The following is a 26559-nucleotide window of genomic DNA, read 5'->3' as shown; positions in this document are numbered from 1 at the left end:
GCTAAAATTTGGTTGACTGCGAATGACGGTAGTTGATGCTGCGGACTGCTGGCTGGTGGCACCTGAGGTAGGGGAAGCTGAAGAGAGGTGCTGGAATCTAAGATGAATGGCCTCCTTTTCTCTTTGGTGCTCAAGTAACATACGTTCTCGATCGAGCTCTTGTTGGTGCTCCCGAGCGGAGAGTTCAGCCTGATGCCCGTCTTCGTCGATCCTGCGTTGGGCTTCCTCATACTCCCGTCTTTCTGCTTTTTCTTGTTGTTGTCTTGCTTCTGCTTCTGCTTTTTCTTCTCTCTGTCTGGCCTCGTCTTCTCTTCTTTGTTGTTCCATATGAAAGAAGAGGGAGATGCAATCGGGATGGAGGCGGAGGAGGACGTGATGCGGTTGCCTCCAAGAGTTGGAGACGCTCCATAAGCAACTGGTTGTGAGCTCTAAGAAGAGCTATGGTGTCTACTGTAGTCAGAAGAGCAAGGCCGCCTTTGGGAGAGACTTCTTCCGGCTGATGGGTACTCTCCTCTCTGTAGACATGATGCTGAAGTCGGTGGTCGTGCCGGAACGTAATCTGACCATCGAAGGATGAACTCACGCTAGGATACGCTATGTGTGGACAAGTTGAATCTGATACCAATGTAACATGCAGCGGAAGTATTCGTATTGGAGGATCCTGTCACACAAATGCTCACACACTCTTCTGTATCCTGAGTTTCGCGAGTTTAGCAATCCACTTTAAGACTTCAAACTTTTAAGAGATATGAGAGAGAGAGATGAGAATTACCCACTGAAGGGCCCCCTATCCCGTTACCGAGATAGTATTTGCTTTATTATCTTTGAAGAGACTGACGGTCTGACTGACGATAAGCCAAACGCAAGACCTCTGAAGACCAAGAGTTGGGCTGAACTGTACACTGTTGTAGAAGCACCAAAGATGTCCAATCTCGAGCCTATGCACTCTTCCCAATGGAATGAGGGAGGGATGCAAAGATGAGGCTGAGAGAGGGGCTGTTTGGGACTGTTCTAGACTGAGTATGAACGCTATAAATGATTATGAATGCTGCGTTTTACCTTCACCAAGTGGCTGGAGCAAAACGATGAGTAGATGAATGCTGAAAACTGTATGGATGCAGAAAACGCAAGGTGGAATGCTGGCTGAATGCTGAAACTACTGCGTTTTGCTGATGTATGGGCTGAATGCTCATGCGTTGAGGCGCCTAGGGCTGTAGGAGGAAAACGCTGAGGTATGAGGGCTGGAAACTGCAATCGCTTTATGCTCCTTGTGCTGCAAGGCTCCAAGCACTTGAATGCTCTATGCTGAATATGATGAATGAATGGCTGAATATGATGCTGATCTATTTATATGGACCCAATGAACCAGTCGGCTGGCTACAGAGCTGACCGACTGCTCATGTCCACAATAAATGCATAAATGATGTATAAAATGCTGAAAATGAAGGGAAAAATACCATAAAATTCCTAGTAAATATCCTGATAAATACTAGATGATATCTGAGGGTTCTGCAATGGTCTAAATGCCATGAATGAATGATTTGCAATATGCAGAATGCTTTCTAATGCAAACCCTAAGGTTTCTACTGACTGTACATGCATGAATGCGTCTCTTCAAGTGGGTTAAGGGACTTAGACTGACTGACTAACTTGCTATGGCTGTGTTTCTTCATAAGAAGAAGGCTCTTCTGAATCAAAGAGACCACCCATGGCTAATGCAGACTCCCCATGATGCATATTCAATGCCTGTCTGGCACAAGCTGCTGGAGTGACTCGATCATGCGATCCATGGCCTCATAGACCTTGCCGATACATGGTTCACGGCCGTCAATGACTCGTAGAAGGTGAACAATAGGCTTGACCAAGGCGTCGAGTGTCTTCACCTTCTCCCACCAAGCGGCATCGTCGGCGCGATCTCGGCACGTTCTCCCTGTTGTGCCGATTTTGACTGCGGCATGGCAGAAAATTCATCACTAAGGAAAAGCCCTCTTAGGGCTCCGCCACATGTAGACAAGCGGCCTAGCATGAGGAAGTTGTATGCAAACCTTGTCTCAGAATACTTGAGGAGGGAAAGAGTGCTCCTTTTAGAGAACTCATGTCGCAGCCTTTGGTGGTTGAGGACAAAGGATACAAGCTGGTTAGCCTCCTCAATGGTGGGTGCAATCCATGGCAAGGCACCTATGTCTTTGAGGAGGTTGTTGAGACAATGGGCCATGCAAAAAGAAACTGTGATGGATGGATACATTGACTCAATAATGGTCCCGGCTGCCCTATTTGACGCCTCTCCATCCGCCACCATGCCGACCACAAGCTCCGGCCCAATGACCTCGATCGTGGACGCCCATTCCGCGGCAAGCACATCCACGGCCTTCCCAGTGCCACTCGCATCATGTGACTCGATGAAGTACACTTTGCCCCTTGAGTAGGCCACCACTCCATGGATGGAGCGCTTGCGCGTCACTCCATCCGTCTACAATGAGAGAGACTCCGTTAGTCTCCCACGTTGCCTTTGTATCCGCCGCCGCGTGCTCAATGGCCAACTTCTCCCTATCAAGCAAAGTGGTGCGAATCTTTTCCGATGAAGGTGGCACATAAGAGGGGCCATATTCCCCGATCTTTGTGGCCATCTCACGGAAGTAAGGAGACCTATTTCAAGTAAGGAAAACCATGTAGCATGTTAGCTTTTTTTGGCAATATGACAAATGCTTTGAAGCATGAGACATTAAAAAAAAAAGAGTGAAGAGAATTGAGTCTCGACTCTCACCGTGCCGCTTGAAACGCAATGTGGTCGTGGTAGAAGAACCTAGCCACCGACCTATCCACCTCATCCTTCAATTTTGGGTTCCAATTCTCGTTAAGAGTGGATTGACGGCGGATGGGAATGGAGGCACCCGATGTGGATGGAGTGGACTTGAATGGTTGAGAGCTTGAAGCAAGATTTGGGTTCCTCTCCACCTCCATTCGCGTCGGTTGCTCTCGTGCTCTCACCACATCATGAGGATCAACGGCAACATGTCGCCCTCTCTTTGCCACCTCGGCCGCCTCATAAACCTTGAGCTTCTCAAGAAGCTCCGCTCGCTTCTCAGGAGTAACGCGTGCGCAAAATTGCACTTGATGACCGGCCTCGTGCAAAAAGTGAGCTCGCACTTTGTTGGCGCCGCCACTTCTCTTGTAGGAACAAAGCTTGCAATTCCATGCCCTTGAACCACCGCCCACTCCACGACTAGTGTAGTGGACCTCATCCCACCATGACCATGTGTGCACCGCCGGCCTCCTTCGTGAAGAGCCCGCAACGGAAGATGTGGCGGTGGCTCCTTCACCTTGAGATGCCATGAATGATGATAGTGTGAGAGAGAGGGAAGAAGGGTGCAATAGAGAGTTGCAAGTTGCCGCTTGACTCTTGAGGCTTGCAAGTCTCAAGAGGGATGGATCATGGAACTTGGAGAGAGAGAGAGAGAGAGAGAGAGAGAGAGAGATGGCTTGGAAGTTGGCACAATGTAGATAGTATAGAGAGAGAGAGAGGGCTAACTTGCCACTTGGGCCTTGAGGCTCAGACAATGGAACTTGGAACTTTGGAAGCTTGAGGCTTGAGAAATGAGTGTGGAGAAAAGTCCCAAAGTGTGGCTTTTTTTATAGCTGGAAATCTGCCCGTTTCTACCCGGTTTCTGCCCGTTTCTGGCCGTTGGAGGCGTCCCCTCACCGCGTCCCCTGCCCGTCCCGCGTTCCGGGAACGCGTCCCCGGGACGACCTCATGCGTCCCCGGGCTGCACGGCGTCCCCTGCGCGTCCCCGGCCGTCCCCGGCCGTCCCCGTCTCCGCGTCCCGCGTCCCTAAGGGCCGTCCCCGCGTCCCCCGTGTGACTTTGGCACACATACAGTTTCAGGAGCCACGCACCAAATTGTGGCTATTTGATACGCTTGTCACACCGACCCTCCTGTACGGAGCTCCAATTTGGGGACCCAGTATACATCACAGATCTCATAGAGGGACAGATGAGGGATGAAGGCAAATGGCGAGACCACTGATTATGATGATTGTCATGTGCACAGTGTGTATCTACCGAGTGCTACACGCACACAAGTGTGGACACCCGATGACCGGCCAAGTGCCTATAAAAGGGTGGCCAAGGTTAGTCATTAGTCATATAGAGAGTCTCGCGAGTTTGTGAGAGCTCTATGGTCTGGAGCCTGGATCTAGTGCAGACGTGCACCTGCTGTATGCAGCAGAGGCTGGCAACAGTCTCGAGGCCCACGAGGGTAGCTTCGTGGCGGTATGGGACGTCATGAGGTAAGAGGCTGGTCGGTACGTCAACCTAGTTAGCTCAACTTGTGGCTCGGTGGGGACAGCCAAAACTGTGGGCTTGCCCACGGTTGTCATGGTTGGGAGGTGAGTCAGGCTTGCACCCCCTTCTTGTTTGTTGGTTTGTTTGTAGGTTTCGAGTCTCGAACCAGGAGTGTTCTACGAGGAGATCCGTTGGGGATTTGACAATGATTGCCCGCATGATTCGGAGCAAATCATCAGTACCACATGAGATTGTTCGGGCTAAGCTGGGTGCCCCACCAGTAGTAACCGAGGCCCTATTCAAGGCAGTTACCTTTTTACAGCGGCTATGGGAGCTCCCTCCGTAGAGGTACTCCCGATTGGCATTGACCTCATCCATACAGTTGGCAGAGGATGGAGATACTCATTGTTGGTACGCTCAGATGAGATCATGGTTTGCGGATAGAGGCACTACCACCCTTTCAATACAGTCTGGATTGTCCATTTTTGGATCTCACCCGCTCAGAGCAAAACCGCGTGATCAGGATGGATATCATTAGAGTGGACACAGAGAGGACATGGACTAGCCCCCTTGAACCCTTGGGCACGAAAATGGCTCATTACACACGAGCCATTTTCTACACCTCTCACCGGATGATTTTATCACCCGCCCGGCGTACATGGATGTACACCTATCACATGGGATACGTTGTGCCATTGGACAGATCCGGACCTCATCACACCAACTGCGGATTGAGACAGGGCGATATGTGCATCAGATCTTGGATGACCGCATTTGTTAGCAATGCTACTAGGAGGTAGAGACAGAGGAACACTACATTTGCCAATGTACAGTCTATTATGAGATCCGAGGGAGATATCACTGCCTCTTCCGAGAGGGTTTTGGGCCGTTACGCAGGGTCATGGAGTTTAAGGATCAGAGATGCCTGGGGTTGTTTCTACTTGAGCTCAGGAGACACAGAGAGACCCTCTTGGCAGACAGGAGGCCGAGCCATGATGTATCCTAGACAGAGGACCCTGACAGATTTCTTCAGCACCAGCGCCAACAACCCAGCCCACACACCTCCAGATACCTCCTCCATTGGGCCATCAGGGCACCGACCACGCTCCCAGGGAGTCACCACCGATAGAGCAGTTATCTTATGCCGTGCTCGTCGGCCACGCCCACCAGGATCCCGACCACGGCATCCTCACCATCGCCAGATCAGAGCCATTATTGCTCGGCATCAGAGGCGCCTACCTTGCTTCTACGACCTCTCCATTCTAGACAACCCCATGGCGGAGATACTTGATCTAAGGAGAGGGCAACACTTCAACTGATCAGCATACATGGATCTACCTGATATACATTTTTCAGTATTTTCAACTCAGTATCATCTCGGAGTCCTACAATTCTGTTCTTATAACTGCAGGACAATCAATTTATTGTACTTTTTAGTCTCATTTAGTTGTTCTCTTTGATGAGACACCAACTTCAGATGTACTCTCAATTTTGGTCTCATAGGCCACTATGGCCTCTTAGAGACGTTAATATATCATTTCATCTCTCTCTCTCTCTCTCTCTCTCTCTCTCTCTCTCTCTCTCAAATGAACTAGAAATAGCACATTGAAAGACATCATACGCCTTACCACTAAAAGCTTCCTCAGTGCATGTTAACAAGTGACTCACTCATACGGCATCCTCAATCCTTACTCCTGCAGGTGGCTCTAAAGCTGCTATGAATTAAGTCTCTGCATACATGAAAGGTATTTCCCTAAGCTGATGTCCTTCCGACCTTCCTGTCTGTCACCCTCTCCATTTTGAAAGACAAATGTAATGAGTGTCTGTGACTAATGACTGGTCTCTCTAGAAGTTATCAGATTGTGTCAAATCACCTTCACCTGGAGAAGGAACCGGCCCATGCATCGCTGACCAGGGTGATGAATAAATTATGCCAGGGTGATGAATAAATTATGACAGAGGCCCAAAGCCTTCCCAGAATAAGCAATGATATCTACCTCAGAACTCACAGAAGAAACAGCTTATGAAAAGGTAGCACTCCTCCATCTCAATTTCCCCCATCTCAAATAGTTTGCAAATGCTGTGAGGGCTTTGTCAGAGTGGATCCCCTTGTCTCACATCTCAAACTGTGTGACCAGACCCTAATCTAGCCAATGGCAATGCTCATAGCATGTGGCATGTGCCTCTATAAATACATCGGTCTCTAAATTAAACCATCCCTGGTAATGAGCAGGAAACGATTCTTGTAAAATTACATCTTTGTTGAAAAATGAGATGACTCAGTCAACATGCAAAAGCTACAAAGCCCCAGGCGATGATCCGGTTCAGCTCTTGTTTGCTGACATGGCAGTTGGGGCATCAAGGCTATACTGGAGAAAAAAAAGTTCTATTAATGTCTACGAAAGACCCACGGGTCTATGAGACCAAAGTGTTATGATGTATCCATGAAGTGTCTGGATTATGAGAAAGACGTAAAGAAGAAAACCAACTAGAACTGAAGGAAAGACATCCGTGTAACTGTCAATGATGCACTGAAACAATGGGGTGAGAGAGAGAGAGAGAGAGAGAGAGAGAGAGAGATTATAATGTTTTCATGGGACCTTAAATCCCCACGCCTCACAGATGACTGTAGATTTATACTTTTAGCATCAGAAAGAAGATACCCCACAATGCCTACCTCTAAATGGCCTTGTGTCAAAAAAGCTTCAAGATATTACCTCCTCCCAGCTGACGATACTGATTGACCGTGGAGGGGTGGGGGCAGATACTCGTCTATTCACCCTGGAGTCAAAACCGATAGCTTGCCGACCAGATGCTGTGGTTTTCTCACTTTTTGAAGGTCCATTACCACCACAATGCGATAGAAATTCAGAGGACTGTTGAATGCCCTTCATCTCTGAGAGTGCTACCATGATATGCTTGTGTGCCATCTCGAATCCTCGCCCTTGAGGCTTATTCATGTTAACTATTATATGATAAAACGCCTGGGTAGACCAAAACAGAGAGTTGAGAATCTATTGGATCACATTTTTGAAGTGATCAATGTAAGGACATCTCTCAAAAGGGAAGTCAGGAATTACAACCTTTCGGAATCTTAACCGACATAACATTGCCTTGCAATATCCTTCTTCCAAAGTTGAATCCTCTTGCAATGGCTCAATTTCTATCAGCATGCACCATGCATACTATTTCAGACCATTTTCTTCAATAACTACGAGTTTCAATCATCATCTATATCATCTCTATGATTATTGATCAAGTGTATCAGTATGAATTTGATAAACAAAACAACATTCCAGGGTATTGCACATTAGACTAAAGAAAATTTGATACCCGAAAGATACGGATGGATGAAGGACAGGAACAATGAACGGATGGGGAGAGAGGGGTAGAGAAGAGCAGACAAAGAGTGGAGGGAAGGTGGAGGGATGGGACGGGCATGCACATACGCATGTTTGAAGAGCCTTGCTTCTAATTATTTGTCAATTATATCACAATGAAAAGAGACCAACAGACTAACCCTCTGCAATCTTTTTTTTTAATGGAATACCCTTGGTACCCTTCAATTGTCGTGTGACCACCTCCTCTACCAAATGCAGCCCAGACAAGCACTTTCCATCACCCTCTCCTTCTAAAGGAAGTCCAAAAGCCACTGTGAAAAGTTCTTCCTCCTGCATGAGTGAAACTATTAAGATTTCCTGATTTTGCTTTTGAGATAAATTCCAGCTTTAAGGTGAATGAGGTGAACCCCTAAAAAACTTGAGAGATTAAATTGTTTAACAAATCAACCAGATGGATGCTTTCTCTAGATGTAGGTGTCTTTAGAAAACTGAGTCCTTTACATAAAGAAAAAAAGGCTACCTCATTGGAATGAACAGAAGACACTGCAGTTCGAATTAGGCTGCACGTTGCTCTCGTGGTTTTACAGTATGCATGTAACGGGGCATTGGGGGAAGTTCTATCCAGCTTTAGCAAATAAAGACAAGAAAAAACTGTCTGAGCCAATGAATGACCCCTGTGCCATGTTGCCTGTCTCTCCACCACACACAAACAGGTTCAATGCATTGGGGTCAGTATCAACCAAACTCGACTACAAACCCAATGCACAAGAGTAGTTCATACCTCACATGCTAAAAGATGATCCATAACATCTATCAACTCGAGAGTGCTCAAGCTAATAGGGGCTGCCCCGCTTTCAATCGCATCTTCAAGCGTATTTGCACCAGACCCTGTCATTCCAGCATCCATCTTGGGGTCCATGATCTGTCCACCAGAGTTTGAAAATGAAATAAGCCAGTAAACACCATAGCTGATGGTACTCCACCATGGCGGAGCCCTGAGTTGATATGCCACTGTCAATCGCAATGGAATGCCATTACCTCCAAAGCAGACATGGCCTCGAAGAGACTGAAGTTCTCCCCATGAACTAACTGACCAACTTCCAAGTCTGCAAAAAAATTTAAAAAAGGAGAAGTATGTAAGCATGGTTGGACCACAAAAGGCTCAGAGAATCTCCCTCCACCCCCTCCCCCCCCCCCCAAAAAAAAAAAAAGACACCCCCATTCAGGTAACTTGTGATGCAACAAGCCTCTTCACAATGCTTTGTGAGAACCAGGCAAGGCTCTTCATCTGACTCAAGACATTGTGTCAAAGACACCAAAACACACATAAGCTATACCAAATACTAGAGAGTTAGTAGCAAATGTGACCTTTTGCTCTTGATCAAAACCTGCTGTTAAGTACACGTAGCCAAGAGGAGATACTGGCAATTGTTGTTTAACCTATGGCAGGCAGGCTGCCTTGACGCAATCTTCAGGCATTGATCCTATTCTCCCATACAGCACTCCCACCAAGTATACGAGAGTGATCACGAAGAGAAGCAGCTGGCTCATAATCTGTCCCTTCAAGATTTGTGACAAAAAAAAGGTGGAGGAGCACCAACAACAACAAGAGGACAAGGAGAACCACTAGCAGAGGGCCATGGAGGCCAAGAAGGCCATCTTGCAAAAGAGGCATGATTGCGAGCTTGAAAGAGATGCATAAAACGGAAGAGGCATGCCGACAAGAGACACAGACCAACTTTCTCTGTGCCCTTGACCGCACTATGTATGCTACCACCACCTTTGTACCAATCAATCCCTTTCCTAAGAAGATGACCTTCGGTGAGTATGATGGCAAGCTCAACCCTATTGCTTTGCATTCATGATTACATCTGTTTGAAGCTTATTTTACAGTCATGTCTAAGTCTGGATATGGAGAAGTTTCTGTTACGGTTTACCACATGTCTAAGTCTGGATATGGAGAAGTTTCTGTTACGGTTTACCACATTGTCACCTCACCGGTGCAACTAGTCTATGGCCAAATGGATACAATGTAGCCACTTACCACTAGGACATTCGTTGGAGATCTCAAAAAGCAATTCCTCTGCCGGCAATATCTTGAGCACCCCAAGGATCAAGTCTCAGGATTTGCATCACAATTCGCCAACAAGTCGCATTGCATGCAATGGCCTTCCAATTACAAAAATTGAACATTGAGAAGCGCAATGCTTTCCTTTTTTAATTAGACCCTCACCATTCAGTGGGACATCAAGTGCTTCCATCCTGGAAGTTTCCAAGATTCTAGTTAACCAAAATTATGGAGTTGAAGGGCACTAACAGAAAGCCGAAGACCATTCAATCTCACTTTTTTTTTCTGTTAGTAGATCTTGCTGAGGGCAGTTGAGAGAGAGAAAGAAAGATCTGTTAACATCAACAAAAGACCCCAAGGGCCTATAAGACCATGAATAGTAAAATGATACCATGGGTATACAGGGCCATGAAAAAACTAAGGAAGAACATGAAAACTGAAAACTGAAAACTGAAAACTGAAACATGACTCTATAAGCCTCTTGATTGGTGAGAACGTGTCATGTCGTTCGAGAATCTCATGGATGTCTCTATGTGAAGGAGATCCTCGGTGCTCTGGGTCGAGGGGTGCTTGGCACTTAGGATGGAGTAGGCCTACCCACTTAGGACTACTCTGAGACACGAATATGGCCCATGTGTACGGCTGGTATGAGTTGATGTAGATGCGGCAGCGTCGGCAAGGGTGGCTGATTGTTGGGATTAGGAGTTAATCACAAGGGTTTAACAAGTGATTGAGCAAGATAGCATGAGATTAATTTGAGAGACTAGCATACTCATAACATTATAATAATGGTCCTTTTCCAGGAAGACCCCTTTACAAGGTGTATACATATATTGCCACCACATATGCCACATGTCAAACCCTAATGCCAAAGAGGTGTCACCTAGATACATCATTGCTTACATAAGATCCTCTTAAGAACTTGTTCCCACACAAAAGAACCCACACAAGCGGTTGTTCACACACACAAGAACCAATTTATTTTAAACCTAGAATACTAAGTTATTAGGTGCTAGTTTATACAACCACCTAGCACCTGTATATTCCCACATTCATCACTATTAATATTCAGCATTCCCCCCCCATAGTGATAATGTGGCTACAAAGCCCAGTCGTCCTCGACTATCTTCTTGCTGCTTCGTCGGAGGAAAGGGTGGCAGAGTTTGCCAATTCATCTTCACGCTTCAGCTTGGCAAGTCGTTTATAGCACTCATTGATGTAGTGCCTAGGCTTGTGGCAGTAATGACATTTTCCTTTCTTCTTGGTGTCACCCTGACGAGTCCACTTTGTCTCTGCCCTTGGACAAGTAGGCTTGGTCTCTCTACTAGCATCTCCTCGTGCTCTGTTCTTCCTTCTCTGCTCTTTCTAAAGGAGTAACCCAACCAGCTCTTCAAAAGAGATAGGGTTGCCTCCACCTCTCATAGGAAGTGTGAAGGCTTTGATAGCAAGGAGGCAAGGAATTGAGAGTAGTGGTGACAAGTAGGCTTGGTCTTCTCTACTAGCATCTCCTCACACTCTATTCTTCCTTCTCTCCTCTTTCTGAAGGAGTAACCCAACCAGCTCTTCAAAAGAGATAGGGTTGCCTCCACCTCTCATAGGAAGTGTGCCCGGAATGGGGATGCATACATCATCGTCAGAGTTTCTAGTGTGTCAAAAAGCCAGCCCTTCATCCTAGGCTCCTGGAAGTGTGTCTAGTAGCACTCTCTCTCTCTAAGAGGGCAAGTGCAGCGCATCCCCTAGTTAGTCTGTCTTGTGATGCCTATCTCATGGAGAAGCATCTGCCGGAGCTCGTGAAAGTGACCCCAAGTAGACATGGGTTTGCTACCTCCACCCGACTGCCCATGTAGATGATCTCTCTATGTTTCCTCACACTAGGGAAAGCATAGAAGACCAGGACCCTAGTCTTCCCAAGGTTAACTGACAAATATAAGTCCTGTAGGGCATCCATGTGCTTTTGTAGTCCCTCTTGTGAGTCTGCAATAAGCCCTATATCATCAGCATATAAGAGAATAGACACAAGTATGCCTGCTAGGGATGCCCTGTGAAATTTATGTGCTACTGCTGTAAATCTGAAAACAGAGAATAAAACAGCATATATGTGTAGTCAGTAGATTGCAGATGATCAAGAGCCTAAATACGATTGAACGTAAAGCACGAGGGAGGCCCGTGAGTGCTGGTACATACAAATCAAAGCTGAAAAGGGAGATAATAATGAAGAGGACTGAGGCACCTATTATATAGGTCCTCTAGAGCTGGTTGGCCAGGTCCTACAAGCCAACCAAGACAAAAGTCCATAAAATGCTTTAAAAAAGGCTCCCAAAAATGGTGCAAAAAATAGCAAAAACATATGCAATGCAGTGCCTTATAAATGGGCTTAAATGGGCTAGATACAAGCATGCAGGGAGTCCATTTGGGGATGAACAATATTTCCAACACCTTCTCTTCAGCACCAGATGAGCTGACCAACGCCTGCACGCTAAAGTAAGACCTCCAAAGAAGCAGGAGGGAGCGGTTTGGTGAAGAGGTCTACAAGGTTGTCCTTGGTAGAACAATACACCAAGCGAAGAAGACCAAGTTCAATCCAGGCTCAAACAAAATGATAATGCACTTCGATATGTTTGGATCGACCACGAATCACTGGGTTTCGTACCAAAGTAATCCACAGAGCTTCAGTCATGGAGAGAAGGTAGGACTTCTACTCAGCCTCAGTAGATGATGTAGCAATAGTCCTCTGTTTTAGGGACGTCCAAGATACCATTCCAGATCCAAGCAGGAAACAATATCCAGAAGTAGATCACCAAGAATCAACATAACCAGCCCAATCAGCATCCGTGAATCCCACCGAATCAAAACCACTGGAATAAGTGATACCATAACTTGATGTGCCACGAAGATACCGAAGAACCCGCAAAGCAGCTTGCCAGTGAGACCGTCGAGCCACAGAGGAGAACTGACTAAGAATACTCAAGGCATAAGAGATATCCGGACGAGTGTTGTTAAGGTAGGACAATGAACCAACCAACTGCCGGTACTAGGTACAATCAACCAAAGGAGAATCATCTTCCTTTGAAAGCTTGGAACTAGGATCCATGGGACAAGAGAGCAAAGTACAATCTATCAAACCATTAAGAGAAAGCAATTTGCACACATACTTCTCCTGAGAAACGAAAATGCAATCATCACGCTGCCATACTTGAAGACCAAGAGAGTAATGAAGTAATCCAAGATCAATCATCTCAAACTGCTATGAAAGCTGAGACTGAACATGAGTGACCAACTGCAAAGTAGATCCTATAAGGATGAGATCATCCACATATAGCACAATGATACAAATATCACCATCAGAGAGAAAGACATAAAGGTTTGAATATGGATAAGCTGAAATCAAGAAGACATCAATGTTCTGATACCAAGCATGGGGTGCCTGTTTAAGACCATATACAAAGCCTTCCGCAATAAATAAACATGATCTGTGTGTCCCTAAATCTGAAATCCTGGAGATTGCTCAACATATACCTCCTCCTCTAAAACTCCGTTCCAGAAAGGCAACTTTAACATCCATCTGAAAGACAGGCTCCAAAATAAGCAGCCAAGGCTAAAACAATCCGAATGGTAGTATACCTAGTTGTAGGTGCAAACATCTCATCAAAGTCCTCGCCAGCTTTCTAAGCATAACCACGAGAAACTAGGCGAGCTTTGTACTTATCCAAAGTACCATCAAAATGAAACTTGACTTTGAAATTTTATTTGACACCGATGACCTTCCGATGTAATGGGCATGGAACTAACTCCCAAGTTTTGTTCCGCTCGATAGAAGACATATTTGCTTCCATAGCCTATCGCCACTGCGGCAAAGCAAGGGTCTCCTTGGGAGTCTCGGGCTCATTAATATCCTGTAAGATACTCATAAGAGCATAATTTTCGGTATGACCAAAAGAAGCAAGCCATATCTGCTTCCATAGCCTATCGCCACTGCGGCAAAGCAAGGGTCTCCTTGGGAGTCTCGGGCTCATTAATATCCTGTAAGATACTCATAATTTTTGGTATGACCAAAAGAAGCAAGCCAAGACGATTTCCGAGGTTCAGAAGACAGTGCAAATGCCTGAGAATGCAACTAGCTATCAGAAAGGCCACGGTCCTGTGATAACTTCTGGACCCATGGGGGTGGACCAAACCTCCTCTCAAATCTAAAAGAAGAAGAAGGTACCTAAAAGAAGAAGAAGGTACTGCTGCACAAATGGACACATCCAAGACAACAGTGGATGAAGAAGCAACAGCCAAACGTGGAGAAGATAATGGAGGGGCTGCAAATACTAATGGAGAAGATGCAGGAGGCAATCCAGCTCTATGTAAGGGGCTGGACACAACATACCGGGGCTGAAACAGAGGGTACAATGAGCTGAATTGGTGCTAAAGACACCGGAATCGCTGCAGGAGAAGAAGCTCTCTATGGTAGATGAGAAAACTCTCCAATATCGGCTGGAAATGGGTCCAAAATTTGCTCCGAAGAAGACATGGAAGAAGAATCAAGTCCAAATAATGTCTCGTCGAGATATGATAATATCCTCCGCATCCAGATCCCAAAACCGGTATCCTTTGGATCTCGAGCTATAGCCTGTGAAAATCATTCTCTTGGACTTACGAGCAAGTGTAGTCCGCTTGTTGTCTAGGACATGAACAAAAGCAATACAACCAAAGACACCAAAATGTGATACAAATGGCTTATATCCAGAAAATGCCTCCTTCGGTGTCAGCATGTCAACCACCTTCATGAGTGAGCAGGTTATGAGATAAAGAGAAGTAGCCACAGCTTCTCCCCAAAACGCGGCAAGAAGACCAAAATGATGCAACAAAGATCTCACCATCTCCTTCATGGTCTGATTTTTCCTCTCAACTCCATTCTAGTGAGAAGTATAAAAAATTGTTGTCTGTCGTTGAATACCTTTCGATGAAAGAAACTCACCAAGCAGTGCCATCTCGATATAAATAACGAGACCATGCCAAGAACCCAACTCCAAGAGGTGCTTCCCATATCTAGTGATAGCTCCAAGGTCTTGAGAAGCCCACTGCAATCCTGAACAAAGCTCAAGAGAGACTTGCAGCCTTATCTTTTGACCCATACAAATGTCGCACGCTGATAAGTGTATGCCACATGGCACACTTATCTTATCCACTTATAAGAATGTGTTCACACACTAGAAGAACAATAATTAGGGGTTGTTCACACAAATACAAAGTCCAACGTCACCACCAACGTTTCAACCCCAAAATGTTTCACCTTGAAACGGGGCAAGAAACACTGAAACGTTTCACCCCTCGACAAGTGCTTATTGAAACGCTTTATCGAAATGGCTATACACACACACACACCCAACATACATACATACACATATAATTACAAATGCATAGATACACACACATATACATACATACAAACATATACATATAAATGTAAATATATGTATATACGTATGTATGTATTTTTGTATATACGTACGTGCATATGTACATATGTAAGTCTCTGTGGTCACGAGAGAGAGAGAGAGAGAGAGAGAGAGAGAGAGACTTCAAACTAAGAACACGAAACGGTGTTTTAGAAATGGCATTTCAAGGTTTCACGAAACGCAAAACGCGTTTCAGTGTTTCAAGGTTTCAACAGACTTGAAACACGTTTCATGGTGACCATGATATACACACACAAACAGGGGTTCACACATAGGAGGGGACATACACATGAGACCCTGAATCTCAACACATACAACTATGCAGGTAGATTTCATTTTGCATGTAAATAAGGCTAAGCCAAGATAGGCAAGGTTATGAACCTAGTACTAACCCTCAGGATTAGGGCCTCGTCTGGTCGGGATTGGGGAACCCTATTAGGGAAGGGCCATAAGCAAGTTACGGGTGGCTAGGGTTCATTATTAGTGATAATCCATGGTTACTACTGGCTATTTATAATTGGATTATTATTTATAACGGCAGTAGTCACTATATAAGTGACATATGGGTTATTGTGATTCCTTCCGTCATGGAGTTGGCTCTTGATCTTGAAAGAGTGCACAGAGCGGAAGCAGAGTGGCACTAGAATGTGCTGAACAGAGAGTGCAAGAGAGAGAGAGATATGGAGCAAACTATGCTGAATATACTGAACCAAAACAGTCCCAAGCAAGAGACAGTGATAGTCTCATAAGTGAGGGAGCAAATAAGTACAAGACTCTATGAAAAATGAGAGGCTAGCACCCACTATTTATAGTGGGGAAGAGCTGGCCGACTGGAGCTCATAAACAGGCCGACTGGAGCTGTTGGACATGGCTCACTGGAAAAATGCCAGAATGGCTGGGAAAAATCCCAGAAAAATAGTAAAAAAGGGGTGGCCAGCCCACAAGCAAGGGCCATACAAAAGGGGACCAAATGGACACCATAAAGAGCAAAAACTGGGGATGAAAGTGCTAACACCCCCTCTCAGCACCAGATGCTGAACAAACTCCGAGAATCCGAAGATGAGGAGCCAAGGAAGCCCGAGAAACCGGCTTGGTGAACAAATCTGCAGCATTCTCCGTGGAAGGACAATACTCCAAACGCAAATCTCCAGCAAGAACCCGTTCACGAACATAGTGATACTGAATCTCAATGTGTTTCATACGAGCATGAAACACAGGATTCTTGGCGATGGCGATGCAACTCTGATTGTCACACCAAAGAAGAGTAGATCCGGTAGGAGGACAGCCAAGCTCCTCCAATAATCTCCGCAACCATATCGCCTCACATGCAGCATAACAAACTGCACGGTACTCCGCCTCGGTAGAGGAAAGCGCCACAGTAGGTTGCTTTTTACTGCTCCAAGAAATGGCTCCAGACCCAAGTGAAAAAACACAACCAGTGGTCAAACGCCGTGTATCTGGATCTCCAGCCCAGTCTGAGTCAGACCATCCAACAAGAGTGCGTCCTTGGCCATAAAAGATGCCAAAATCCAGAGTGCCACATAAGTACCGAAGAACTCTGAGAGCACACCGCCAATGCTGCTGACGGGGTTTGGATGAGAAGGAACTCAATAAACTGACTGCAAAGCATATGTCCAATCGGGAGTAGGTCAACCATACCAAACAACCGACGAGAACCCGATACTGTCCCTGATCAGTCCCTGGAGAAGCATCAAGTGAAGAAAGCTTCTCACCAATATCCAAAGGAGAAGATACTGGTTTGCACCCAGTCATCTGAAATCTGTCGAGAATCTCCCGAGTGTACTTCTGCTGAGAGAAGAAAATGCCCTTCGAGGTCTGCCAAATCTCAAAGCCAAGAAAATAGTGCAAGAGGCCCAGATCCGTCATCTCAAACTCTGTCTCCAAAGCATCCATAACAGAACGGATCCGCACAGAATAAGAACCTGTAAAGATGAGGTCATCAACATAGACCACAATGATAACAATCAACCCCCTCTCAAGGAGGATATAAAGGTTCGAATTTACATGAGAACGGCACAGGCCGAGCTTCTGAAAGAACTCATCAATCTGCTGGTACCAAGCCCGCGGAGCCTGCTTTAGACCATATAAAGCCTTCTTCAGCCGGTACACATGATCCTGTTTGCCCGGAACAACAAATCCTGGCGGCTGATCAACATAAACCTCCTGTGTAAGCTCTCCATTCAAGAAAGCCGACTTGACGTCCATCTGGAAAACGGGCCATCTATGATGTCCTGCAAGTGCAAGAACGGTGCGAATGGTAGTCATCCGGGCCGTTGGAGCGAAGGTCTCATCGAAGTCGACACCAAGGCGCTGAGCATAACCCTTGGCAACCAACCTCGCCTTGTGCTTGTCCAAGCTGCCATCAGCTCAGAACTTTGATTTGAAAATCCAACGCACACCAATCACCTTACGCTGCAGAGGCCTAGGCACCAAAATCCAAGTGCCATTCCGTTCGATAGCATCCAGCTCTATCTGCATAGCATGACGCCAAGACTCATGTGAAAGAGCCTCGTCTACAGAAGTGGGATCAGAAGGACCATTAATGATTGTAGACATAAGAGCATAATTAACAAACATGTTGCCCTCATGAATTTGTTTCCCTGTAACTCTGGAAGAACGTCGAAGAGAACCAGGTGGAGGAGCAGAAGGAAGCTCACGTAACCCAGAGTCACGAACTGTCTGATAATACCAACCAGGTACAGATCTGCTCGAACTCGCCGGAGGAGGAGCAGGGTCATCATCATCTGACTGAGAATCCTCAGCTGGAGGTGTAACAGTAACAGCGGGAGCAGGAGGAGGAGTAGGAGGAGGAGGTGCAGGAAGAAGAAGCTCACCACCCCCCTCTGAAGATGTAGGAGTCTCGTCGAACACCACATCACGGCTCACAACAACTTTACCGGCTTGAGGATCATAAAGACGATATGCCTTGGACACAGTGCTGTATCCGAGAAAAGTCATGCGCTGAGACTTCGAGTCCAACTTGGAGCGGTGCTCCTTAGGCACATGAACATACGCGGTACATCCAAATATCCGGAAATGAACAACGGAGGGCTTCTCACCATGAAAAGCCTCATATGGAGTTTTGTCGGGAAGAGCAGCAGTAGGAGACCTATTCTGAATGTAGACAGCAGTGGAAGCCGCCTCAGCCCAGAAACGTCGAGATAATGAAGAATGCTCAAGCATAGCACGGGCCATCTCCATAATGGTCCTATTCTTCCTCTCGGCAACTCCATTCTGAGATGGAGTATATGCTGTAGTAAGCTGTCTCCGAACGCCATGTGTCTTGCAATATTGCTGAAACTCCTGGGATGTAAACTCACCCCCTCCATCGGTCCTGAGAGCCTTGACCAAGTGACCGGTCTCTTTTTCCACCTCAGCTTTCCAATCACAGAAGTGATGAAAAGTCTCATCCTTGGTCTTCAGAAAGAAAACCCAAGTATATCCGGTAAAATCATCCACCATCACGAGCATGTACAACGCCTTACTCAAAGACGCGGTACTCATAGGACCACATAAGTCTGCATGAATGAGAGCAAGTGATGTCGAAGATCTGTGTGTCGCCTCCTTCGGAAAGGCGGCTCGGTGCTGCTTCCCCTGTAAACAAGAGGAACAAGCAGAAGACAGAGCCTTGATGGTTGGTAATCCATCAACCAACCCATCCTTCGAAGCTCGCTTCAGAAGCTGATAGCTCAAATGGCCAAACCGAGCATGCCAAAGAGCAGAAGAAGCACCAGAAGAAAGCAGAGCGGTCAGTTTGTAGAGGCCACTATCTTGGACTCCCTGCTACCAGTCGCTTTATCACGAATGGTAATCTCATAACGAGAAAAGATCACCTCCGCACCCTGAGCTGTAAGAGCACTCACTGACAAAAGGTTAAAAGCCAAATCTGGAATATACAGAACGTCAGAGAAGTACCTCTTGTCCTCGTCAGAACGGAAGATGGGGATAGTGCCATGACCATGCACTGGCACAGAAGAAGAATCACCCAGAGTGATCTCGCCTGATCTGTGAAGTCCTCGAACCAATCTCGATGGGGTGTCATATGAGCAGTAGCACCGCTATCAACAATCCAAGACCGTGACTGAGAAGTCACAAGAGCAAGTATACGCCGAGTACCTGCTAAGAGAAGAATTCCATCATCCTTCTTGGGTTGAGACACCGCCGTTGAGGAAGAGTTCTTTGCTGCTTCATCACGCTTCTTCTTGTGACATTGGGGTGACTTGTGACCCTTCTTGCCACAATAATGACATTCAATGTCCTTATTCTTTGAAGATTTGTTGTCTTTATCCTTATCGGAATCCTTGGAGTTCTTATCAGAACCCCCTTTACCTTTCTTTTGTTGAGACTTCCCTTTATCTCGTGCTGCCAAAGCTCCATCAGGGCCACCGGAGGTGCCAGTCCGCTCCTCAAAGCGAGACTCAATCTGCATAATGGAGGGGAGAACTTCTTCCCAAGTAACTGGAACAGGACGAGGAGAAGAAACCAGAGACTGAAAGTATGCATCAAACCTCTCTGGAAGTTTGGAGAGCAGCCGAATAGCCATATCCTCTGTGGAGATGTCCTTGCCACAAACAGCAAGCTCGTCCCGGAGATCTTTCATCTTTGAGATGAAAGCAGATAACGATGGAAACGCAGAGACTGATAAGTTCATAAGTTGCTTTTCCAATGCCAAAATCTGACCCGAAGACTTAATCTCATAGAGATATGCAAAAGCCTTCCAAACTTCATGTGCAGCATCTGCTGTACGCACATGAGAGAGAACAGCATCCTGACAGTTCAACATCAGGAAGGAGAAAACACGTCGATCATTCGACTGCCAAATATCAATCTGTGCCTGAGTCACACCACCGGAAGCAAGGGTGGGAGGGGTGGCATTGGCTGGTGTAACAAGCCAATCCCAGAGATCCACGCCACGCAAGGCCGATTTCACCTTCACCTTCCATAGGGTGTAGTTGGAACCATCCAACTTGGCAGACTCAGCAAACATATGAAGAGAAGTGGGAGCAGCCATCACAAGAGCTTGGGCTCAATCTCAAGAAATGCACAAACTCTGAAGAAAAAAAAAAGGTGTCCTCCACAGGTACCAAGAGTGCCACCAAAGCCTGCAACACCACAAGCCCCCTCTGCAAAGGGAAAGAACCACTGGAGAGGAAAACGCAGCAATGAACAAGTGCTGTCCTGTAGAAAACAGGCCGCCTGCAGTCCAATCTCCAAGTGGGCAATGAAACGCTGATCTCCAAGAGCCAGACGGCTGAATCGGTCATTTGGTTGAATCTGGGAGGGATCTCACAGTCCGTATCAGAGCAAGCCTTTGCGTGTCGTCGTGTTTTATCAAGGTTGCCTAAGCCAGGTATCTCTCGGTCACCATATCTCATTTTGAATCTGCAAGAAGTAGGTGCTTTTTCAGGTTTTGCTGGCAAGGTAAGGTGCATGTGGATTCTGAGAGAAGGGAGGAGAAAGGGGAGATTTGTATGCATGCCGGCGGGCAAGATTGTCCCCGGAAAGCCCTGGTTAACCCTAGTTGTTCCTCTCTTAGAAGCGCTGCAGTTTTGTACTGTTGTCATGGTGTTGCATGGGCTGTCAGCGACCAGCCGGTCATGTAGGACAAAAGTGGGCACCACGTGCAAATTCTGTGGCCAGCGGGCGGCTGTTTCAACGTAGGATCAGCTCTGGATTAGGGCACCTACAGCACACAGCAAGACTGCAGTCACACAGATGGCTGTGCGCCAGCAGCCAACACAGGGGCTGCGCAGGACAGCAGCCTGGTCAGGCCAGCAGGGCTTCTGTGCACAGCACAGCAGGCCTGGACCAGGCTGTACAGCAGCCTCAGGCCATCCACTGACTGGAGAACAGGCCATACATGTTACAGATAGGCCGTACAGAGGCCAGCCAGCCGAGCGCATATGGGCTGAGCAGGCAAACGGCAGTTGGTCAGCGCATATAGAAAGAGATAGAAAACAAAGGGTGGTGACCAGTTTTTTTTTTGGGAGCAAGAAAAACTTCGTTTTGCCACTTATAGGGTTATTGTGTTTATTACATCACAAAGCTATGCTATTTTTTATTATAAACAAGCATGGGGATGTTTTTTATTGAAAAAAAATTCAGAATTGGTCACATTGATATCTCGCCCACTTTGTTGTTGATGTTCCCGACCATAAGGAAGATAGTCCTCAAGGGTCATCGGAACACCTGGAGGTGCAATAGGAGGTGGTCGAGGGGGTTGACAACATATTTCAAGGAGCAAATGGCTCAACTCCAAGCAAAGTTCTGAGAAGAGATCCAGCTTTTGTGGGATCAAATGGTTTATACTTCAACGAGCGGTGATTGGTGGAACGGTTCCTACAGGACCGGCAGCACTAGCTCCTTCGTTCGCGCCCGAGGTTTTTGCAGGTGAGAAAAAGGAGAGGACCCAGGAGGTGGTTGACTCTTGGCTCAACTGCTGAAACATACACTTTGAGTTTCACCCGTTCCCAGAAGCTCAGAAGTTGCAAATGGTTAGGGGACTCCTGACAGGGAAAGCCCTAACATGGTGGAGAGAACTCAAGAATACACAGAATACTTGGGAGGGCAGGTGTTTCTCTTGCGGTCAGAAGGCGAGTTGTCTGAAGGCGAAGACCAAGGCAACTCATTTGACTGAAGTCGAAATAACCCTCGAGCTCTTCCGTAGATATTATTAGTTATGTCAAAGTACTTGCATGGAATGTGTTTTCAACATGGCAATCTTCAGTCCTAACGACTTGATATGCATGTATAGGCCAGTGTTAGGGAAGACTGTACACATCTTTTTTGACCCTAGTTGCACTCACAACTTCGTTAAAGCCACACTTGTGCAAAATCTGGGAGTGAAGATGCAACCGAGTGATCACGTATATCGTGTGAACCTACTGGCGAGACTTGGGCTTATGTGGGACAGGCTCATGCCTCCGTTATGAATATATATTCAAAGTTATGCATCCATGTAGATTGATAGGGTCATGTTTGTCCTTTGTAATGGAAGATGCTCCAGTATTTTGGAGGGAAATTTTGCAGTCCCACTCTCTATTTTTTGTAACCCAGCTGGACTTCGTAATATAATGCATATTTGTTATGAAGTATTTAAATGTGTTGGTACCTTTTCATGTGGGTTTATAATGGTTACGTTGGATGTTTGGGGTACACTAGTTTAGGAAACATCAATGTTCAAAAAATTGTTTTGGATTTCGCACGAAGACTTTTGCAAATCCATCTAAGCACGTGCACTAGGGGATGGGTATGCTTTAGTGACTTTCGAAAAGGAGGCTTTTTTCATAGTAGTTTTTGGTAAGAGGTTTCTCAAACGTTGCTTGTAACAAGGATTCTCATCAATGCCTCATACTTCATCATGAGGTGCTTGATCAGGGGCTTTGTCAAGAGAAGATACGATTGCAGGTACTCGTGTTGATAAGACAATATAGGGAGCCTTCCATGCAATTCTCATGGCATCTAGTACCTTGTGCAAAAGCTTGGAAACAAACCCCTCCTTGTGCGCTCTATGCAGTCCCACACAGAGAGCGGAGCAGTAAGCCTGGTCTTCTCTACCCAATCTCACAATAAGTTCATTGAATTGTAGGTACTTAAGATCCTCTCCACTTTGCTGCAGGTTCTCAACAGATTTCTGCCGCTCCAAAAGGGAGCTAAGGGGCCAGGGCCGGACAAGCTAGACTGACTACTGAAACAGGGGAACCCAAACAGCTGCCTTTCACATGCCCAGCCACCGGTGAAATTGGCTCGTCCCCCATGTTCCTCATGCAACCCAATATTCCTTTATTTCCCTGCCTCCAACAAATCAGCTAAACGCAGCACGAGATAGCAACCACCTTTGTAGTCCATGTTTCAACAATTGCTATGTAAGATGTGCTATTTTCTGTGTAAAATTCAACCTGTGACTGTGGAAGTGTGATACATCCAAAGTGCAAATTGTTGCTTGTGTTGATGCTCGCTCCAGGGGTGGTAAAGAACTTTGCCTCTCTCTAAAATGACCGACAAGGCCACTAACCATCAAAAACTCTATTCCTATGATTAACCACAGAAAACTACACGCCTATGCATATGATCACAGGAAACTACATGCCTGTGCCTGTGATTTTGAAGGGTACTACGCTTACTTGACATCTTAGTTCCAACATTGTTAACTGCATCTTGATAAATGAAAAATTGGCAGATGTTGAGGGGGGTTGTGAATGCGTGAGTGCTGTGGACCATTGTGTAGGTTTAATCAAAAAGCAGAAAAGCATGCACATACCATTGCAGACATCAGTGATGAAATTCAACGCATCGATCCAGACCGTCTGATCGCCGGCACCCAAGTCGCCTGCTTCAGGAGTTGGAGCTTGCGCCATCCCTTTGACAAGTCTCTGTGTCGCTTGCTTTGAGCCCTAGATCAATTAAGTAGCGTAAGGACGATTACACACCTAGCGGACAAAAGAGCTTGCAGTGAGACATATATTCTGTGTGCCCGAAAGACTCTAAGGACCTTACACACTGGGCGGGCGTTATGTCTCATGTAATGTTGGAATGGGCACTACCTAGTCACTTCTACTGTGCAAGTGGGAATGCACCCTTTCTTATCAATTACGTGGAATGCACAGCAAGTTGGCTGGGCCTTTACACACTTGAGAGCTTGGACATCAACTTTTTGTGGGTCGTCTCCTCGCATCCATCTAGTGTGTAAACACTCTTTGACTGCCCATGTGGAAAGTTGCTGAGCCGAGCTCCCACAACATTTATTGCAATTGATTGCCAAGGGGGTTTACACATTGGTAGAAAGAAGGGGAGCCCTTGCATTGAACCACCCAATATTCAATTGTTTACACTCTTCTCCTTGCCCAAAGTTCTAAGGATGAGGAAGTTTCCTCGAAAATGAGCTAAGCGGGCACTTTTCAATCATTCAAATGCTTTCTCCACGAATGAGCTAAGTTAATGTGTAAAGAATTTTTTATCAGGCATCAAACATGTGCTCAATACTTGCTCACCAATCTTTGTTGAGTGTGTACTAGCATCAATTTCCAATAAAATTTCTTGCCCAATTATTGTAGTATTAAAAGCGCTCAATACGTGCTCATCGACCTTTGTTAAATGTCCTAAGCTATGGAGGTTGAGAGATCTTCATGAACATAGGAGTGTGTGTTCAAAAAGATAGAGATGGAATAAAGAGAACAAGGCTCTTAGAGAGAGAGTGGAGTACACAACTCAATGATGTGATAGTTTGCTTGATTTCTTCAATGAGGCTACAAATGTTGCCCCAATGATATCACTGCTTATGTCAGGCACACACAAATATCTATTGATACCCCTCTAAGAGGTGGTTCACACATAGACAAGACATTTACACATTGCCATTCTCTAGGAGGTGGTGCACGCACGCACACACACACACACACACACGCACACAAGCAATATCTTGATCCCAAAGGGATTACCTCATATTACGTCAAGGATAAATCTAGGCTCATGATTTCTCATGCCAATTTTCTTGATTAAGGATAAATCACATGGCTCTAGTTTCACATGCCAGTTATGGGGTCCCAAGGGTAAGCATTTACAAGAGATCATGTCACACAAAAGAAAACAACACAAACAATGAACTTAAAAGGCCCAATCATTAGTACAATAGTGAAGGCTCTTCAACAATATTAGTAGTGTTTTCTTTGAATAGCAATCTTTTTCAAGATGATTGCTTTTCCCATATATACAACAAAGATTTAGGCTAAAACAATCCTTTTCCAAGTGATTGATTTTTCCACATAATCTACAAGCTTTACCTTTGGCTTGTCCTCTGTATGAGCCTTTGGTCTTTACAGCAAAACCTTGTTCTGTGATAACTTATGTTGACCTTTGTTTCTTCTTTCTTTCTTCTTCTTGTAAAGAACGAATGATTCCCTCCACGGTAGGATTACGAATGTTCTTTAAGGTGGTCACTAGGTTGTCATACTCCTCAGGCAAGCTTTTGAGAAGCACTGACATCCTCAATTACTAGAGTTTAAACTGCAGCTAGTTGGGTCATGAGACTCCTAATTTTGTTGACATGTGTAGCAAGAGATTCTCCTATCTTCAATTGTTGCAACTCAAAGAAAGTGATTTTCAAAGATCGCTTTGAGTTTTTAGCACTGGCACTAAAAAGCAAAAATAAAGTTTTGCCCTAGCTTCAACTCCTGGTGATTCTAGATCAAAAATGTGATCCAAATAATAGTCACCCAAGCCAAAAGCAATGATGGCATATGCACTCTCTACTCTAAATTTGTTGTGTTCTGGGATCTTCTTCATTGGTTGCATCAGCATTGGAGAAAGAGGTTGCACTCATAGTGCTCTTCACTAAACCCCACAGGTTTTCTTTAATCAAATGAAACTTTATCTTCATTTCACAAGTGCAGAAACCTTAGCCATTAAACTTATTTATAAATACGTGAGAGCTCACAGCTATAGGGAAGATAAAAGAGGTTTTCTGAAATTACAGTTTCTAGGCATGGGGGTTTTCAAAAATGACGATCTAGCAAGTTATAGCAACCCTTTAATGCTTGATATATGCCCTCAATTTTGAGAAATGATGGGGGATTTAAGATTAATGCTTTAATTGAATAAGATATATAGAAACTAATTTTCTCATATGAATAACCTTCTTTGTTTGGATCTCTACAAGTGCTTGCTTACTGCTGTTATTTTTATTGATTCGATGATGTAGGCAATGGAGAAAGTGCTTTCTTTAAAGTCGACTACTCTTCTACGAGCTGGTTGTTGGCACATAGAGTTAATTTTCTCATATGAATAACCTTCTTTGTTTGGATCTCTACAAGTGCTTGCTTACTGCTGTTATTTTTATTGATTCGATGATGTAGGCAATGGAGAAAGTGCTTTCTTTAAAGTCGACTACTCTTCTACGAGCTGGTTGTTGGCACATAGAGCTAACTTGCATGGTCTGTTGGCTCACACGTGTTGAAAAACAACTGAAGGGTTGTCAACACAGCATCTACGTGGCTTTAGAGTTGCCACAGTCAAGGAACATGAGCAAGTGTTTATAATAGGCAAAAGCGGCCATACTAGGTGACAGTAGAAAAGTGTCATGAGAATATTATTTCAATGATTATTTGAATGGTAAAATGATATGTGCATATAATCATTGTGATGATTTTTGAATGGTAGGGCTAGCATCGGTGTTGGATGACTCTCCTTGAATTTTTGTGTAATGGCCATACCCACGACTATTACGTAAAAATTTTAGGATAGTTATCCGATGCGGACGCTAGCCGTGCCAACTGATTTGCTTATCAAAAACCATTACATGGATTTTATGCACATAGCACTTTACCATTCAAATAATCATTTAAATAAAATGGGCACCTAGTTGGCAAATGTTAAGGCGGTGCACTATACGTATAATTATAAAAATTTC

At 45.5% G+C, this 26559-nt stretch overlaps 1 protein-coding gene across 5 annotated transcripts in view; it reads right to left on the bottom strand.

Annotated features, from left to right (window-relative positions):
- MAK10 (MAK10 homolog) overlaps positions 1-23569 on the bottom strand; it is a 43484-nt gene extending 19915 nt beyond the window's left edge. For 4 of the 5 annotated variants that reach the window (XR_015261928.1, XR_015261927.1, XM_086773638.1 and 1 more), the window contains exons 1-7: positions 23416-23569; positions 8661-8728; positions 8404-8544; positions 8143-8310; positions 7802-7952; positions 7365-7444; positions 6999-7265 (exon numbers count right to left, since the gene is read on the bottom strand). Coding sequence is in view for 3 of the 5 variants with exons in the window: in XM_086773638.1 (XP_086629764.1) it covers positions 6999-7265; positions 7365-7444; positions 7802-7952; positions 8143-8310; positions 8404-8544; positions 8661-8728; positions 23416-23512 (972 nt within the window). In the remaining 2 variants the exon portion in view is untranslated. The remainder of the gene's footprint in view (positions 1-6998; positions 7266-7364; positions 7445-7801; positions 7953-8142; positions 8311-8403; positions 8545-8660; positions 8729-23415) is intronic. The other variant, XM_086773637.1, reaches the window with a different exon arrangement.
- Between the last annotated feature and the right edge of the window lie 2990 nt (positions 23570-26559).

The sequence above is a fragment of the Cibotium barometz genome, chromosome 34 (assembly GCF_041138505.1).
Source record: "Cibotium barometz isolate CiBa-2024 chromosome 34, ASM4113850v1, whole genome shotgun sequence".
Classification (NCBI taxonomy): Eukaryota; Viridiplantae; Streptophyta; class Polypodiopsida; order Cyatheales; family Cibotiaceae; genus Cibotium; species Cibotium barometz.
This window is presented reverse-complemented; position numbering and strand designations above follow the sequence as displayed.